This window comes from Mauremys reevesii, linkage group 11, assembly GCF_016161935.1.
Source record: "Mauremys reevesii isolate NIE-2019 linkage group 11, ASM1616193v1, whole genome shotgun sequence".
NCBI lineage: Eukaryota > Metazoa > Chordata > Testudines > Geoemydidae > Mauremys > Mauremys reevesii.
The window spans coordinates 58,179,766-58,199,336 of NC_052633.1; the positions used below are offsets into that span (position 1 = coordinate 58,179,766).

Consider the following 19,571-nt stretch of genomic DNA (forward strand, 5'->3'; position numbering starts at 1 on the left):
ACTCATTTTTAGCTGGAATGTAGATGTACCCTGAATCAGAAATGGGGCAATGTCTTTAGATAACTTCAAAAAAAAAAAAGATCTTTCTTGCCAAATAGCTTATATTATGGATCAGTGGTTTTCAAACTGGTCGCAGAATGTAAATCATTGGGTCGCAGCGGCCCTGGTCAGCACCACCAATCGGGCCGTTAAAAAACAGTCCCTGCTCGGCTAAAGCAGGCTAGTTCCTACCTGTTCTGTCACCGCACTGTGCCCTGGATGCAGCCAGCAGCAGGTCTGGCTACTAAGCAGGCGGCCACGGCGTTCCGTGCTCTGCCCCCGCCCCAGCACCAGCTCTGCACTCCAGAGCTGGGGGGGGGGCGGTGCCTGCGAGTGAGAGCCGCGTGGAGCTGCTTGCGTGCCTCTGCCTAGGAGCCGGACCTGCTGGCTGCTTCTGGGGTGCAGCGTGGTCTGCGGTGCCAGGACAGGCAAGAAGCCTGCCTTAGTACCACTGCTGCACCACTGACCGGGAGCCGCCACAGGTAAGCCCCTACCCCAGCCCTGAGCCTCCCCCAAACCTGGAGCCCCCGTCCTGCATCCCAAAGCCCTCAGCCCTGTCCCCACCCCAGAGCTTGCACGCCCAGTCCAGAGTCCTGACCCCGCTCTTGCACCCCAAGCCCCTGCCCCAGCCCTGAGCCCCTCCCACACTCCAAACCCCTCATCCTCAGGTCCGTTGGGTCACAGGCATCAACAATTATCTTCAGCTGGGTCTCCTGAAAAAAAGTTTGAAAACCACTGTTATAGATGACACTGGGCCCGCTCCAGCCCTGGCGTAACTCTGTTGAAAACAAGAAGAAACTCATTGATGTCATTTCTGTTTCATCCTTTAAGTTTTATTTTTACATCTTGTACATTATGGAGGCCACCAAACACATGTAGCCCTTGTTACACAAGAGTTAAGAGAAATGAGGGGAAATACGTATTTCTCTAACTGAAAATACAAACATGAGACAACATTTTGGTTTAAAAGATCAGCAGCAACTCATCCTTACTAAGGATTCGCATACTACCTTGTTCTCTAATCCAGTGCTGCAGAGATCTCGGCATCTGATGTGAAGAGCCAATATGTTCTGCATGTTATGGAAGTTATGATCACCATTGCCTAAGGAACCTGTTCATTTTGAGAAATGGTCTATGAGAGCTATAGCTTTATCTCTCCAGACTCTGCTGTGTATATGAATCTGATTCATGGGGAAGGGAAGCTATAGATGAAATAAAATACGTGACCAGGGGAGCAGTGCTATGAGATGGTGTTGATTAGTAGGGCAGCAGATGCATGCAATTAATGCCTACAGAAGATAACCAGAAGTATGTTGTTTTGAAGGCAGTGTTGCAACAACTTCAATACCACATCAGTAGCAGAGGAACCAATCCAAGGATCGGTAGTTATGGGGGAAGAGTTTTGTAAGCAAGGTTGAGGAGTTCTACTGGAGATTTCCAAACATACTTCAGTTAAAAAAATATTTGGCTGGATAGCATATTTAAATTATAACAATATCTGTTCAAGGTCAGTATTACTCCTTACCCATCCATCAGAAGTGCATTGTTTTGTATTTGCTGGGCTTTGATTAATGGTGCTAGTTATCTGAATTCTGATTAAAGAACTGCATTTTATAAGGTAGAACTTGCTGAATAGCAAGTTTTATATTAATAGATTTTTGAAGAATTAGTAATGTATTAACGTGCATTTGTTACACCTATTAATATTAATTTCCTAACTGTTTATAAACTTTCTCAGACATACCCTAGTAAACTTAATTGGTAGAGTATGAAACACACAGAGCAGACATTTAAGTGGTTAACTGTTTGTATATGATCATTTGTTTCTGAACTGAGAAATCCAGTAGATCTTAGTCATGGCTCAATCACTATTGCACTCAAGTTGTTGTTAAAAAAAACCTTTCCATCTTTCTCTTCACTGCATTCAGGCTTTTTAAGTTCTTCCATTATTTCATTTTTTAGGTCTAGACTAGCAGTTTTACTAAAATAGCAGGTTTCTGTCAAAAAATCCAGCAGCAGCTCCCCCTCTTTGTTCCCTTTGATAAAACAATTAGTTATGTCCATAGTGGATGGAAGCTCATAGACCTGATACTTCAGCCCTATTGTATTGAGTTGCTCTTTGATGTCAGCAGATGAAACATATAAGCAAAGATCGTTCAGAGGTAAGCGAGGTCCATATTTCTTCCACAGCCTGGCCCAGCCACTGGTTCCTGCCAGATTAAAATCATATTAAAAATAAGAGTGTATTTAAACAACGTTTCAGATGTATTATTTTAAGCAGTACGGCCTCAGTTCTGAGCTGAACCTTTCAGGAGGCACAGCCCAGGAGACACAGCCCATGACATGGGAGCACAGAGCTATATGCAAAATAATTGCTACACTAAACGGGGAAGACCCTTGAGTATAGATGAGCCTGCACACAGTGGAACCAATGCAGTCTGGTGTGGCAGCAAAAGGGCAGGATCCACAGAATCTTCATAGGAGATCCACACACCCCTGCCTCTGCCGCCCTTGTACCAATAACCAGTGGGGTTTGGAGGAAGGGATAGGATGGATTCCGCCACTGAATCCCCCACTCGCAAGACAGCTTGTGCAGCATTAGTGGCCTCAGGGAGGATTCCGTTACAGCCCCACCCCTTAACCTGGGAGCCCACTTATGCACAGTTCATTAAAGGCCTGATCCTGTTGCTACTGCTGTCAATGGCAAAACAACCACTGATGCAGGACTGGGCCCTTACCCGGGCTATATAGAAGCCTTGGCCCTGAAAGAACACAGGGATTATTCAGCAGTTTAACCGTTTTAAGTTGAAGGCTTGTTAACGATGAAACAAAACACTTAGTTATATCTAATATTTATGTAGGGTTAGGCTGTGCAAGTTGCCTAGAGCCCAGAGTAAAGGATGGTGCAGAGCCACACCACTTAAGGTGAGGGCAAAATTCTACCTGAAAGCTGTTTAGGGTGCAGGTGAGTATCTCTGCTGCTACACCCCATCAGTCCCATTGCACAGGCTGGTGGGGGACAGCCTTGGGTGGATTCCTCCCTCTCTGCACCTCTGGAGAGCAATCAGAGCCTGCTATGTTGGCTGGCTCTTATTCATGCTGTACAAGGCAGCAGGGCCGGCTCCAGGTTTTTTGCTGTCCCAAGCAAAAAAAAAAAAAAAAAAAAAACCGGAGTACTGCCGCCGAAGCAAAAAACGCAACAACAAAAAACTGGAGTGCTGGCCAGGGCCAGCTTTAGCGTGATTCCCGGGAATTGGGCCCCATGCCTAAGGGGGCCCTGCAGCGTCAAGAAGAGGGGCCCCGCACCCTCTGCCAAAGTGCCACCGGAAACATCGGCAACCGATTGAGCTGCCGCCATCTTCTGTGGCATTTCGGCGGCAGCTCTTTCGAATCGGGCCCCTCACATCCTAAAGTCGGCCCTGGTGCCGGCCCTTGAAAAGAGCTGCCCCCAAAGAGCCAGAATGCCGCCCCAAGCACATGCTTGGATCGCTGGTGCCTACACCCGGCCCTGCAAGGCAGCAGGGGTGGGCCGGGGAGGAGAGGAGGGATGAGAATGCTCCTATAGCCTTCCCCAATCCTGCACATGCATCTAAGGACCAGCCAGAATCTGGCCCATAGTGATCACATGTTTGTACCTACATAAGTTTTCACAACAGAGACATACTTTGAATGAATGAGGTTCCGAGACAGCGGACGGTAGAAAAAGAACAGTCAGGGAAGCTGATTCCAAAGCAGGATTGATTTCTTTATTCTCTCTAATCTCAGTTCCATGATTCAGCATTTCCAGTGTAAATCATTTATAAAAAGGATGACACTACCCTGATTGGGTGGGCTGGAAGTAAATCCAGGCCTAATTGAGGACCTGCTGAAAGATAGGACTCTAAATTCCCTTAACTAATAAACCATTCTCCAAAACTGGCTTTATCTGTAAACAGTTACCTACAGTATAATAAATACTTCAGTGGTTTAGAGGAGCCTCTGATATTTTTTTTTCACCTGGTTGAAAATGAATGCAGAGCACTAATTGCAGAAAAGTTGCTGGTGTCAGTGTTCAGTGACTTGGTGCCATTTCTGAGCTGAGCAATTATACACTACTTGAGTGAAGCATTATTATAATAGCTCTCTGTAGGCGCAACATATGGCACTACTTTTGTTTTCAAGATGATGTTAACTGAATGGGTTTTTTTTGATTTGTGATTAAAAACACTACAACTTAACTCTTGTAGCTGTCCTGGCCTCTCAAAAGGTACAGAGTGAGTCGGAGGGCCTGAAACTATTCATAGAGGGACCATGTATCCAGTGATGAGCTCCCAAAATCCTAATAACCGGTTCTCTACCAGGTCCTCGGCGGCACTTCGGCGGCGGCGGGGGGAGGGGGAGTGTCTTCACTCGCTCCGGGTTTTTGGCAGTATTTCGGCGTCAGGTCCTTCACCCGGAGCGAGTGAAGAACACACCCCACCCCGCCAAAGTGCTGCCGAAGACTCGGTAGGGAACCGCATGGTGAGTAAAGCCCCACGTGCCTGTCTCCCCCCCACCATCTGACCCCAACCCACATCCTGCCCCCCTCAGAACCCACAACCCATCAAACCCCCCCACTCCTTGTCCCCTGAGCACCCGCTCCCAAGACCCCCCACCCTAACTGCCCCCCCAGGACCCCACCCCCTACCCAACTCACCCCGCTCCCTGTCCCCTGACTGCCCTGACCCCATCCACCCCCGACAGACCCCGAACGCCCACGCCTACCCAATCCCCCCATCCTCTGACTGCCCCCTCCAGAACCTCCGCCCCTCCAACCACTCCCTTCCCCTTATCCAACCCCTCCTCCCAGCCCCGGCCCCGGCTCAGCCCCCTTACCATGCTGCTCAGGACAGCATGTATGGATGCACGCCGGCCCCTTTAATAACTGGTTCTACACCGGCTTCTAAATTTAACAACTGGTTCTTGTGAACTGGTTCGAACCAATTCCAGCTCACCACTGCATGTATCCTTATCAATTCTTCTTTTTTTAGTCCCAGGTTGGTTTTTTTTGTTTTTTGGGGTTTTTTTTTGAGGGAGCTATATTTTGAAACTGCTTTTTGCCTATTCATTTTCTTGTAGTTTTCCCATCTCACCCTTCTCTTCCTGTTTCATTCTCTCTGTCACTTTTCTCCTTCCCTTCTTTTTCCCCTTTTCCGTTAGTTTTATTTATTTTTGTATTCTCTGTTATTCTAAGCTGTCTCTGATTCAGTTTTCCTTTCCCTTGTTGGTTCCATTGCTTTCTGCTCTTCTCTATTCCATTATCTTCCTCCTTTCCTTGTCACCAGTCCACCTCTCTGCAGGTTAAAGGCCACTCTAGGTCAGAAATCCTATCCTAGAGACTCTTGTTCTGACTCGGGAGGGAGGGCTGGCCTATCGAAACTTGTGACACATAGTTCAAATTTGTAAAAATTCCTTTTGACTGTGTTCATGCCCTTTTTTTGTGTTTGCCTCCCATGAATATTCCAGTGAATACATGTACTGGTAGCTTGAAGAGAGTCAAGTGAATATCCCAGAACATTCATCAACAAAAAAATTCAAATTCAGATTTCCGGGTATTTGTGCCAGGAACCTGATTTTAAGAGTTATTCTCATGCAATCAAGGAACTGAAACATGTCTAATGTAAACATTTGTAATTTTAAATATGGAATACTTGCACTGAACAGCTTGCTAACAAGCTACCAGCCAAAAATGATTAAAAAACAATTTTGAATAGTACCTTTATGAATTGCCTGCAAAAAGCACAATTTTCTCAAACACAAAAAGGGGTGAACTTTATTATTTAAAATATACATTACACATTTTCCCGAATCTAATAAAAACAAAACTTTAAGCACTGAGGCCCAGTTCCTCAAAGGTATTTAGCTGCCTAAGGGCCTTGCCAAAACAATCATAGGTGAACCTTTACATATCCTAGCAGCGATTACATGTTACTGTATCCTAGCGTCAAAAAATCCCATATAATTGTATGAGAAATTTCCCAGGAGGTTATGTTAGACTCTAGTCAAGGTAAAGCTAATAAATCCATAGTCAGCTGATGTCACAGTACTGTAGAATCCTAACTTATTCTGTTTTTCCATTTTGCTACTTAATCGATCATACAGTATCTCAATCAGATGTGAAACAGCCAATCTAATTCTGCAGATGAGATTTTCCACAAAATGATGATATTAAGGAAATGGGCAGTTAAAGGGTAAAATGGACCATATGTCCACCAACACCTGTTGTATGGCACAACAGGGCACCATTGCTGCTGTTTGCTTAATGCCACACGTGTCTAGGAGTTACGAGTCTTTGTGCCTGATCCTGTAACCTTTAATGCACGAATAGCTTCACTGATATCAATGGCACTACTTACTTGAGTAAGAGCGTCAGGATCAAGCCTGTTCGGTTCATTGTCTGTCTATTATGAGTTTATCACTGTCCGTGTTGTTTTTATAGCAGTATTTTTGAATATATTGCAAAGAGAGACATTGTGTGTGGTCAGGGAGCAATTTTTTTTTTACAAACCAAGTTGCCAAGATTCTGACTTGTGAATTTCACAAAGTTCTGTTTTTATTTTGTGGGCTTTGAGGCCTACAGTCTACTGTATATAAAACACACACACGCACACACACACACACACACACCATATAATAGTTGGCTGGCAGTTCACTAAGCTAGGAGCTTAAGCTCTATAGTACAGAAATTAAGTTAATGGAGAACTGGCCTATGATGAACTCAGATGTGTGCACACATGAACACATAGTCTTCATAGTTGCACATTCAGATCTGCACTGTGTGTGGAAAGAACCCACTTAAGATCACCTACCTGATACGAGAATAATAACGAGCTTAGCCTTAGCTTCCAGCAGACTGTGAAAGTATTGAATAGTAGTAGGGATATCTTTTACATAGTAGAGCATCTGGAAATGAAAAGAAATACTGTAAAATAAATATTCCAAGCCTGAGAGGTTCCTTGGAGATTGATGGCAAATGTAGGGGCATGGGCAGTGTCTGTCTGTGTGTACCCAGAAAGCAGGCACAAAATGAGCAGATAGTGGGAGCAGCAGTGGGAGGTAGCCCTCAGAGGAAGCTGAGGCTACAGCTACACTAGAGAGCTCACAGAGTGGCAGATGCACCAATGCAGCTACACTTCTGTAAGCTCTCTAATGTAGCCGCTCAAAGCCGACTCAGCGACAGCTCTGTCAGCCTAACTACTCCAGCCCCCACAAGCAGCAGTAGCTATGTCGGGGGGGGGGGGGGGAGATAGAAGCTTTCAGCAACTCCTGCTCTTGTGGTACAGAGATGAAAAAATAAGGGATGTCCCTTGTAATAAGAGACTGTTGGCAACCCTAAGGGTCAGCTCCTAAATAATGTAAATGGATTTAAGTAAGAGGCATCAGGTAGTTGCTCAGAGCCACAGGTTGGTCCCTGGTTCCCCCTTTGCAGCTGGAGCAGCCCTTGACCTGGAGCAGATAACTTCCTTCTCTGCACCAGCTCAGCTCTGCGGACTGACGCGCTGTGGGGGAGGGCAATGTATAAGCTCCGCCCACTTCTCATCCATCTGCATGAGAGGAGGTGGCTGCTCACACTTGGCAGCAACATGGGTACCCTGCACAGAGGCGTGGGGGGTGTCTTATGCCCTCTTACACCTTGCCTGGGTGTGTTGGGCAAGTGGCTGTCTTGCCCTAAGTTTTATGTCCAGGTTTGCATTGGATACCTTTCAAAAAAAAGAAACCTAGAACTTTTGTGTAATTCCTCTGACCTCTGGATCAGACATGATTAGCACTCTAGGATTTCTGCTCACCTGGGAGAGCTCCATCACAGAAGTGGAGCGTTTACTTTTTTTATGACCAGACTGTTAGCCCTCTCATCAACAGAGAAGCACTGACCACTTAAAGGGACTGTGTTTTCCTTCTCACTTGTCTAATTACCATGCCTAGAAAACCAAGAAGGTGCCAAAACACCTTGGACCCAATCCTGCTCCCATTGAAATCAGTAGTAATACTCCACTTGACTGCAATAGAAGTAGTATGGATCAGGCACTCTATTTAAGAAAAGATGTCCCTAGAATGAAACGACGTGCAATAGCTCACACTCCAAGGAAGTGGTGTTAAGGTTCTGTAATTTCCTGAATGACACCACTTAACCAGGCTGTGTGGCGATTTCAGCACAGAAGTGTTTAATGTAATGTTTGCTAACATTCTTCTCTGCCCCGTTCCCGAAATCCTTCTGGCAATGTCTGGTCCACAAACGCGCCTTTCTGTGACATCATTAATCATTCTGGGGCTTTGTCTTCACTGGGGCCTTGTCTTTACCTTTTTTACCTCAGGGTAACTAATACAGCTGAGCTATTCCAAGGCAAAACCACAGTGGAGACAAGGCACAGATAAGGCAGGCAAGGTCAAGCCCAGGTGGGGATATAGTGCTCACCTCACCTAGTTTAACTGATGGTGAAACTATAGTGCCTTGTCTCCACTGTGTTTTTACCTTGGGTTAGCTCACCTGCACTAGTTATTCTGAGGGAAAAAATACACAGATTTTTAGCAGTGAAGACGCTGTCTGTAAGAATTTCAGTGAACATAGAGGTGCAAAGAGAATTTCACAGAGAGGGAAAATTTAAAAAAAACATAAGTTAACATTTACTTCTCTGCTGACTGCCACCTTAGCCTGGTTAATGAGGCTACTGAACCCTAAAATTGCCTTACTATACCTCAGTTTTCATTTTTGCTGCTCACTTATACTTAAGTAGGTTGAGTTTATTTCTTCATAATTCTTTACCTTTCTTCTCATTAAAGTGCACAGCGAGGTCACTGACCTTAGACATACTCGGTAGAGACAGACTTCAACAACATTTACTATGCAGAGCTTTTACCTGAATCATGTGAATAAAGTCCCATTTCTTAAACTCTTTTTTCTCATTCATTCGACTTTTGTATTCAGACGATGTCTCCTTATGCCAGGTAAACTTTATGTTCTCAAGGTTCGGTGTCTTAGCCACACGTTCTAAAATACAGAGAGGATGGTGTTTAGTCTATCCCATTTGCAAATGAGGAAACAATTTCCATTCAGAATTGTAATGTAGCCAAAAGTTACATGTTGGCATCATTTTTAATGTAATAACAGAATATTAAAAATGAAGCTTATATGTTATAGTATGTGAACAAATAAAGAAGATAAATAGTAAAGATTGGCCCAGTTCTGTGAGGGACTGACTGGTCAGGTCTTTGTGGGATGAAGTACAAATGGGATCTGATGCCTTTATCTTTGGCACTCTTCGCTGTAGAGACTTTTCAGTAGAAATGAGCAAAAATTTGGAAGTTAGGAACTTCATCTGGCTCCAACTTCCTCAAAATCCTAGTGCTTGGACCCAAGCTTTAGTTTGGTCCGTTACAGAAAGGAGCAATGTTTAGGTCCTCATCCCAACTTCTCCAAGTTTTAAGTGTGTTCAGAGCCAGCCCTTTTGTTCAGGGTCTTGTACTGAAGAATGAAAGAAAGGGAGGGTATTTTAGAGTGATGCTAATTACAGGAGAGTAATAAGAGAAATATTTGCAGCATTCTTTTAATGTGTGTACAAAGACTGAATATTAGGAAGAGGGAAGTGTGTTTAGAGTGGGCTCACTTTGACTCAAGAGCCTGATTCACCACTGCGTTCCCAGTTTTATGGTAGTGTAACTACGTTGTTTCCAGTAGTTATATCAGCATAAAAACAGCAGCATCACAGTGGTAAATTCAGCCTAAGATGTGCACCACTTGTTCAGAAGAACATGCTTTGTTAAAATCAGCACTTTAACACTGCTAATCAAAGTGTTTCTCTTCTTAGGGCTTTGATGATGATATATCCCAGTAGAATAGATGAGAAATGCTCATCAGTGTTTATGTTCCTTTCCTTTACTAGTGGAGACGGGCTACCATTTTTGGATGCTGCTGCTGTTACTCTGTTCTCTTCCATTAACCAGTCACTGGCATCTATGCCCACAGTTCAAATCCAATTTGCTATTCTAAACTCAGCCATCAGTCAGCAGCAGTCCATATCACTATCACAAATAACTGGTACAATCTGCTTCAATTTAATTGCTAGACAGTTTGTGAGGAGACATTAGGAAGAAAATCGGATCACTGGCCACCCCAGACAGCAGTTTATGTCAAAATCCAAACAAGGCAAACTGGTTTGGATAAAGTAGGAGTCTCCACCTAAAAATTCATCTGAACCCCAAACTTTCTCTTTAGCAGTTCTGCAAAGTTATACTAATTCTCTCCCAAGTTTATTCCAGATTTGCATGGCAGTTCTATCTTCCAGGGTCCTCTTCCTGGTTTTGGAAGCCCTGAAATACCACAAGAGATAACAGTTCTTGTGGCTTGAACTGAAACTGGAAATATAAGGCTCTTGGCAGTGCAAAGGGCCTTTAATATGTAAATAAGAATCAGACCCACAGTGTTTAATAGCTATATATCAGACAATGTTCTGCTGGCCAGAAAACTCAGAGGGTGTTGCAGTCTAGGTGGAGACTTTATTTGGAGGCACAGCATAAACCCATCTAGGGTAATGGACTGATGCGCTTAGTTTAGAGGATTAGCTTGTTCCTCCCAGAGAATGAGTAGCAGATGAGTCTGATAATTTGACTTCTGAATTACCAAACAGATTGTATTTCCAATTCTCCAGGAAGAGAAATTGGGGCTAAAAACCTAAGTAGATACTTGTTGTGGACATGGTTACACATCAACAGAATTTTAGTTAGAAATTTAGTTTAATATTTAATTTTTAGTTTAAGAACTCTTAAAATAAGGGAAACAACTTATTTTATTTTTTCCTATTTACCTTTCCCAAAAAAAATGCCCCAAATAGGATTATACAGCCAATTAACTGGCTAGAGATTAGAGGCGGTCACAAAATACACAAAGATTTCATGAGAGCCTTGTCTTGTGTGGTGTGCATATCCCATAAATCCAGACAGTTCCAAGAGAGAGTTTCCAGGAGGATCAGAACTATTGGATACATACCCAAAGCAAACTGTCAAACCTTTTGATGTCCTGCAGAACATCTGAGACTGTGCAAGTTTGTGTATGGAAGTGTTGTTGTAGCCATGTTGGTCCCAGGATATTAGAGACACAAGGTGGGTGAAGTAATATCTTTTATTAGACTTCTGTTGGTGAGAGAGACAAGCTTTTGATGTTTACCCAGAGCTCTTCTTTGGGTCACCTGCTTATCAGTCTGTCTCTTTCACCAACAGAAGATGGTCCAATAAATGATATTGTCAGTATGATAAAAGGTATTGCATACCTTGTCTCTCCAAGCTCGTTCACGTTAAGAATCCTGCATTTTTAAAGGTGTCCTCTAAGCCTGAGGGTATATCTACATCGCAGTTAGACACCCGCAGCCAGGCCACGCAGGCTGACTCTGGCTCACAGGGCTCAGGCTAAGGGGCTGTTTAATTGCAGTGTAGAAATTCGGGCTTAGGCTGCAGCCCAACCTCTGGGACCTTTCCACCTCGTGGAGTCCTAAAGTCTGGCCTCCAACCCAAGTCCAAATATCTACACTGCAATTATACAGTCCTGCAGCCCAAGCCTACAAGCCCAAGTTAGCTGGCACAGGCCAGCTGTGGGTTTTTAATTGCAGTGAGACATACACTTAGAATGTTAGCATTTTGGATGAGAGAAAATAGTGTATTATTTACGGTGTGAGGGCACCCAGCACATTCCAGGCACTCTCCATAAAGAAGCTGCAGAGCGTGATTCTCCACTGCCTTGTGTAGTCACTTGCACATTTTGATCTGTTATTGGTCTGCGCCCATGAGGAGCAAGGCTGGCCACAGGCCCTGCTTCCAAAAGCGTACAATCTATATGTAGAAATCAGTTTGCCCATCGCCAGAATATGTATAGCCACGTACTGATAGAACCCAGTAGGTGTTTGACAGTACATAACTGGCTAAGATTGGCAATCAAAATGAATACATTTAGTTGAAACTTCAGTGAGAATTTGGCCAAGTGCAAAGACTAAACACTCATACTTTGTTTTGTGAAAAATGCCCTGGCATACCTAATAATCAGTGAGGATCTCTGATTTATGGAGAGAGGCATGTTCTAGGCCTCTGAGCATAGGACTGAAAGCAAAGATCTTTTGAATGCCAGTTTGTACATTAATGCTGTCTGTATCTTGGGCAAGCTAATTAACCTCTATGCCTTAGTTACCTAATTTGTGAGGACTATACTTAACTCACTAGGGTATTAGGGGATTAAGTAGTTAATCTTTGCAAACCACTTAAAATAATTCTTGGCATTCTTGTTAAACATAGTCTCAAGCAGACCCTTCAATGCCATTCTGGGACACTGAGTCAGTACCATCTGAGGGAAGAGCACCACACCACTGAAACATAAACACTACATCCTAAAACATCAAGGTTTTACTTATAGCTCTCTCATCCAGTTACTGAACCCTGTCTAGTTTATAAAATCTGACCACCTAACACTGTACATACTGATAAATACTGTGCCATAAAAATCGCTCTAAGAGTGGGATAAGCAGAGGCATCTGTGTAGTTATAAGGTTTGTCCATGCAGAGCTCTTTGCAGGATAAGGAACTAGGACATTGCTAAGAAGGTAGGAGTCTAGTGAAGATAGTAACTTTTTCCTCTTTTTTGAGGTGAAATTGGAACAAAAAGCCTTATAAAGATGATATATTAGTCAGCGGTCAACTTTGTTAAATGCATTTGCTAGTTCAAATACCTTTGTAGCTGAGGATTTGTTCATCGTTTGGCTCTATCACCTCATTGTTAATGGTAACTCCTGGATATTTAGCCTGTACTTTTGAGAGAATCTGAAGGTCAATTTCACCTAGGATACAAATATGAAACAGATTTAAAAGATCAGAGCAAGGATAAATGTGAGGGTTCTGCTAGCTATCATCCTTCCCCAAATCCCTCTTTTAAAAAAAAATGTAGGTCTCAGATCATTTGCCTAGGTGATTAAATCCATTATTTATGTACTATTATGTATTTATGACAGGTATCACATGGGCATTGGCAGTGTAGTCTTCCACATATTGCTCTCATTGAATATCTTCAACCCCATCCTGGAAGACCATCAGTGCCTCATGAGTCTGACTTCTTTGACACTATAGCACTGGTATCAGATGTGATGTTCTGTAGCGATATGTACACGTCCTCTAAAAAATGGACTGAACCTCCTATTTTGTTTCATATATGCCACTAAATAGCTGTCATCTGGTTTTAATCACTATTGGAGAGCGGTCAATACCAAAACCTGGGATACAATCATCCCTGATCTTTGGCAAAGTATAGCTCTGGATCCAAACTGCAGATCTGCCCCATTTCTAGTTACTACCAACCCAGGCTGGCATGGAACCAATGAACCAGAGGTAAAAAGCTCCGTGTCCTGTTAGAAAATCCCTAAGCCGTCACAGTATTCCCCCATTTGTATTTTACAAGGCCATTTGGAGAGTCTTTTGTGTTTATTTCTGAGAGTGAATTAGGGGGTTTTGTTGGCTAATGAGACACATGCGGAGGGGGAAAAAAGGAAAATTAATTTGAAAACTGAAGCAAATCTCCATTTTTTCCTTTGGTGCTTAAAGTGCTTTGCTCTTTCTGTGACTGACTAACACCACTGGCTGCTTTTTCTCTGTACACAAGGGATCATTCAAAGCTGCTGCAGTGATTTTATTGATGAGTGTATTGATAAGCCAACATTTAAATTCCTAGTCCAATATGCAGCATCAGTAAAGCAAGCAAATAAGATGTTCATTTGTATGACGAAGGGCACCAAGGACACTGTGCTGTAATGCTTTATAAAGGCATTGCTTGGACTGCACTGGCTGCATAGTTTTGGTGTTCAGCGTTGGTCACCTTATTTGTCTAAACATTCAGGTAAGGTAGAGAGAGTGAAAACAGAGGGCAACTAAAATGAAAAATTAAATAGAGGGTCTTATTTACAAGGAGCAGCTGGATTTAGTCATGAAAGGCGACAAGATTGAAGTATTTAAATGATGTTAAAGTATAAAATGTTTGACACTCAGTCAGAGTAGAACTGTGGGACAGAGAGTTAAGATAACAGAGAATGTATGCAAGAAGAATTTATGGAGGGATGGACGTCCAACTGAGTAGGTGGAGTCAAGCAGTATTAATGTACTTGGGCAAAACTGGAGTGAATTTGGTAAGTTGAAGAGATACAGATGTGTTTGAGAGTGGCTGGCTAACCTTCCTGGAGTCAAGCAGGCAACTTTTCACATGCTCATTCCTTCCTCTCTCTCTCCCCACCAGCTTGGTTTAATGTGACTTTTTTTGGTACACATGGTACTTATGACTCCCATTATCTAAGCACCTTACAGTTTTCACTTTATCTAGCCTCACAACACCATGTGAGGTAGGGAAGTACTATTATGCCAATTTTACAGACGGGGATCTGAGGCACAGAGTTGCCCAAGGTAACACAGGAAGTTGGCAAAAGAATAGGAAATTGAATTCAGGTTGCCTGTGTCCCAGGCTAGTGACCTAACCACTGGATCATCCCTTCTTCTTGTCATACCACTTCAGACATGAAGAGGTCCATGCCTTGCTTCTGGACCTACTATATGTCATGTGACAGGGTGCTGGGCAAAGGGTTTCCGATTCAGCCCTCTGTCATGCCAGCTCCTATTTAGAGGGATAGATTAGAGATGGCTGGAGATAACCTGGCCCTAATTGGGGAAGTAGAGACAGCTGCTGCCTAATTAGCCTGGGGCTGTACAAAAGCCTCAGGGCGGAGGGGGGGGGGAGAGTAGAAAGAAAGGGAAAAGGCACGGAGTGGAAGCAGGGAGGTCGTTCTCCGCTCTCTCCTGCCTGCAGATGGTGAAGGGCCAATTGTGAAACAGTGGTGGGAACAAGACTGTGAATAAACTGCACCAGTGGTTACTAACCCCAGGGTCTCAGAGTGACTTTGTAGACTTGGCAGAGGCAGGAACCACGGGGGCCCTGCTGCGCTCTGCTACATGCCACTACAGTTTTTAACTTCACACTACAGTCGAAGGGTTCAAGTCTTGCACTATTTGTGTGTGAATAAGGCCCTGTTAAAGGTACATAAAAACATGGGGAAGGGTTTACTCTTTTCAGAGCTAAGTATATTTTTAAAAACAAATGTTTACATGGCATTTGTGTAAGCATGTTCTTTCAAGAAAGGGAAATTGAATTTCAGAAGTAACAAATAGCTGTGGTTTTGCTATCACCACAAAATTGCTTTTTATTGAAAATCAGAGCAAATTAATTTGTTCACAGTCTGCTGTGGGAAAATCTGGGAACATGGAATTGTTAACTAACTACTACAGAGTTCATTTTCTGTATCAACCTTCTGTAAAAAATTATCCCTTTGGAAAGACTGTGCCAGTCTCAGTAAAATAAAATCTGAATTTCCCATTTCCATATGTTGATGGAAATTTCTACTCTTCATGGCCACACTACCCTTACGTTATTTTGAAACAAAAAAACTTTGACTCATGACTTAATCTACAGCCTTAATTAACTTCAGTTAGTTCTTTTATATGCAAACAGGTGTCCTGAGGCATTTTATAGTCAAATATGCGGCAGCTTGCATTATCAACAATTTGGCAATTAGGCTATTGGAAGTATTTAAACTCTCTAATACAATTACCTTTTAAAGGCTATCACTATGTTCACCATCAAGTTTCTAATTAAAAATTTTAAATAAAGGGATAGTTTACAGCACAGTTGATGCCTTTTATGGTTTTTACAGGTACAGCAACATTAGGATGCTGTGCACTGAAGTGGAAACTTAATAAGGCACAAGCTGTAGTCAACAGCAGACTCTCTCCATCTTCTGGTATAATGGGCCCAAACAGCTACATTGAATGGCCAGATCATGCCTGGCCTTAGTGTGGGTGCACTAGGGATGAGAGAAGCAGGATGAGTGCATGGAGCCATTCATCTACCTGTACTCTCTGCACCAAGGACCAGCAACAATCATGTTCCCTGCATGCTGGAGGGCCCAGAAAGGGAGGAGGCCCCAGGAAGAACAACCTTTACTGAGCTCTCACAGGATTTTACTGCTTCATGCTGGCCTCAATATGGGCCTGAGGCTACATGAAACTGGTGTGAACCCATTAAAATAACAAACAGCTGAACCTTCTTTATTGATTCACAAACATTCAGGGTGGGGTGGGGGGAGAAACCTCAGCAAATCAGAAAACAGCTTAAAGTATAATGGTAGTTGAGCAAATGAGCTGTCCTGAGTGTAGCATATGACTTTAGTCCACTCTCAGAGCCAATGAGAATCCAGCTTCTCAGTTCTGGCAAAATGAGCAATTGCCACTTTATTCTCTCTGATTAGACAGTTAAACACCCCACTGACTGACTCAAATGATCCTGTGAGAAACAACACTTTTTTGGCATAAAACGATCCCCCTTGTTTAGAAATAAATCTCTCTACTCTGTCTCACTGTCGAGGTTATAACTAATTACTCGGCGTTTACACATGGCTATTCTTACGTGTAAGGAAAGATTGAAAAAAATGAGATTAGTCTTCAGAGATGACATGACTAAAGCATTTAAATTACATTAAGGGTTACTTTCAACTTGTTGATCTAATAGAGTTTAATGGGCAGACTAGAACTAAGGGACATCAGTATTAAGTGGGGAGACTTATAATGCCTTCCTAAATACTGCTTACATATCAGGTAGGGAGGCCACTCCCTTATTTATCTGCATATGTCCCTTCAGGTTTTCAGCAGCACCCAGACACCACAGTGGCTGAAAAGATGGTGGCTACCAATACCTTGTCTACCCTAGCATCACTACCACCAGTGGACCAGAACTGGGGGCACAATAGTGGGAAATGTTAGGGGGGAAAAAAACCTTATGTGACCAAGCTGAAAGTGTCTGTCTCCTGTGCAGTATCCCATCAGCAAATGAGGATTCAGAGATGCATGTTTGATGGCGTTATATAACTATCTAAAGCATAGGAATTCTTGGGAACCAGTAATTTCTATAAGAGGCCTTTGTGGTGAGCATGGTCAGTGATTATTCAGATGAACTTGTAATGTAATGTGACAGCAGGAACAAAGCCAAAGCTAGAGATTTTAAGGTTCATATGCAGAGGCCTTTATGTACCAGGAAGGAAATAGGTTTGTGGGTTTTTTTTTTAAACTTTATTCATGACCTGCTCCATCCTTGGCACCTAAAGATCCAGAAGGTATCAGTTCTGTGTAGGTAGTGCACAGAAATACAGTAAAACTGAACGAGTTACAGGAGAGACTGATTTATGTGAAGGTTCAAGGGATTTTATGAGCTTGGCAAGATGAAAAATGAAGGGAGATAGGACAGCCATGTGAACTGGTTTTTGGGTGTGAACACTGTGGGCTAACTTGAGCCAGCTAGGCACAGTCCTGAGTAGAGGATAGTGCCACAGAGGGAGCTCAGGGAGAGATTTCTTGTGAGGGGTACACAAGGGGGCAGGAGGCGGTTCCTTGTACCCTGCTTGTACATACATACCTGGGACGGACACACATACTAGGACCAAGCGCTGTGTCCCCCATTGCGTGCAGCGTGGTGGATGGGATATAGAAGATTAAGAGAATTTACAGAATGTTTCTTTCCCTTTCCTTTGATTTCCTTTCCCCTTCTCTTCTTATCTAAAGATAATAATCAGTACCTGCAAGATCTGTAGATGTGTATGGCAGGCATGGGGCTAAATCCCAAAGCTTTGCTTGCTTTGTATTCATTCCTTACTCAGGCAATCAACAGGAGTTCTGCCTTACACAGCACTGAGTAGTGAGCCCAGGCCCTCAGAATTTGGGGGGTGGGGAGAATACTTCAACTGCAACATAATCCCCTGTCATGCCCCAGCCTTGCAGAATCTCTACAGGACTCCTGCTGTGTGAAAATGAAGGTAGTGGGTGTGTGAAGGTACATGTTGGGCTGCAGTGGATTTCCCAGTCCCCCAAACCAACAAACTATTATTCAAGCAACTAAGGGTGATCAGGAACCGGTCTCTAAGTAGTAACATGGAATAGGTTAGTCTTTGAGCCAGTTGCTATAGATTATTTTATGAAGGTAGCTCAAATAAGCCTATACATTTGCTCTGCTATTCCCTTGGATTTATTCTGAGTACAGATTTGCAGCTGTGTGATGCTTTTGGTTGTGGACAGCGGCTAATATCACCAGAAACCTTTTTTCTACTAGTGACCCAAGTTTGGATTTGAACCCATTTTTTTCAAGGAATGGTGCATCGACCCACCCATTGTGGTGTCGATTCTCATCTGTGATTTACCATCCAATAGTCCCACAGGAAAAAATAAATATATACAAAGCTTCAAGGTTTTACTGTACCTGAACCACCACCTACACTTAGAATATTGATTGCAGACTTTCCATTTCCAATGCTGAAAACAAAAATAGGTTTGCATATTTTAGGCTAGATATTTAATAGATTCTTTTCATTAGTGCAAAGATTTAACAGCCTTAGAAGAAACACACTCACAGCCAGAGTCAGAGATGCCAAGAGAAAAGAAGGCAGAGCAGAGACTGATCTGCTGTGGTAAATGCAGCCAAGAGATCTAGACTAATAAAGCAGCACACCTTGACTTTAGCTAGGAGGAGGTCATTAATGACTGGGGTTAAATCCTTTCTCTGTTAAAATCAATGGCAAAACTCGCATTGACTTCAGTGGGATCAGGATGTTACCTCTTTTTAGAGGGTTGTGGCTGATCCTCCTGCATTGTAAGAGGGGAGGTGTGACCAAAGAACCCTTTATTGGCACCTGGTAAGGGAGTAATAGAAATATCTTGAGCCCGACAGGTACATTCTGGTTCAATGAAGAATGTCAGTGAAGTCTTAAATGAAAGCCGCCGGCCGGATCACACTGGTCATTATCATCATTGCCAAATGTATGTGCAGATACTATGTAAGGAGTTACGTGTGTATACATACGCACAGTCAACTTGTGGAATTCCTTACCTGAGGAGGTTGTGAAGGCTAGGACTATAACAATGTTTAAAAGGGGACTGGATAAATTCATGGTGGCTAAGTCCATAAATGGCTATTAGCCAGGATGGGTAAGAATGGTGTCCCTAGCCTCTGTTCGTCAGAGGATGGAGATGGATGGCAGGAGAGAGATCACTTGATCACTGCCTGTTAGGTTCACTCCCTCAGGGGCACCTGGCATTGGCCACTGTCGGTAAACAGATACTGGGCTAGATGGACCTTTGGTCTGACCCGGTACGGCCTTTCTTATGTTCTTATACACACTGAAAATATATTCTTCGATTCTGTATCAAGGTATGAGTCACCAGAAGGGGTGAAAAAACAGGCTGTCAGATAAGAGATGTTCATTCACCTCTCCTTCTGTCAGTATGTAAATTAAACATGTTAAGAGACCCGATGGATGCCCACTTATATACAAAGCCAAAAAGATGTGAAGTAAACAGGGAAGCAGCACACAAGAAAAACAAGCCACGGGAGGGCGGACATTGAACTTGGCAGTATAAATAGAAGGCAAAGAAGACACCTCCTTGTCCTGGAAGTAAACAGGCAG

The 19,571-nt window shown here is 43.3% G+C and overlaps 1 protein-coding gene across 7 annotated transcripts in view; it reads right to left on the reverse strand.

Moving 5' to 3' along the window:
* Positions 1-850: 850 nt before the first annotated feature.
* The window catches only part of HNMT (histamine N-methyltransferase), a 44,362-nt gene continuing 25,641 nt past the window's right edge, over positions 851-19,571 (reverse strand). For all 7 annotated transcript variants that reach the window (XM_039494623.1, XM_039494621.1, XM_039494622.1 and 4 more), the window contains 5 exons: positions 18,368-18,420; positions 12,762-12,869; positions 8,913-9,043; positions 6,867-6,960; positions 851-2,249 (listed from right to left, as the gene is read on the reverse strand). In XM_039494623.1, coding sequence (XP_039350557.1) covers positions 1,894-2,249; positions 6,867-6,960; positions 8,913-9,043; positions 12,762-12,869; positions 18,368-18,420 — 742 coding nt within the window. In that variant the 3' untranslated portion in view covers positions 851-1,893. The remainder of the gene's footprint in view (positions 2,250-6,866; positions 6,961-8,912; positions 9,044-12,761; positions 12,870-18,367; positions 18,421-19,571) is intronic.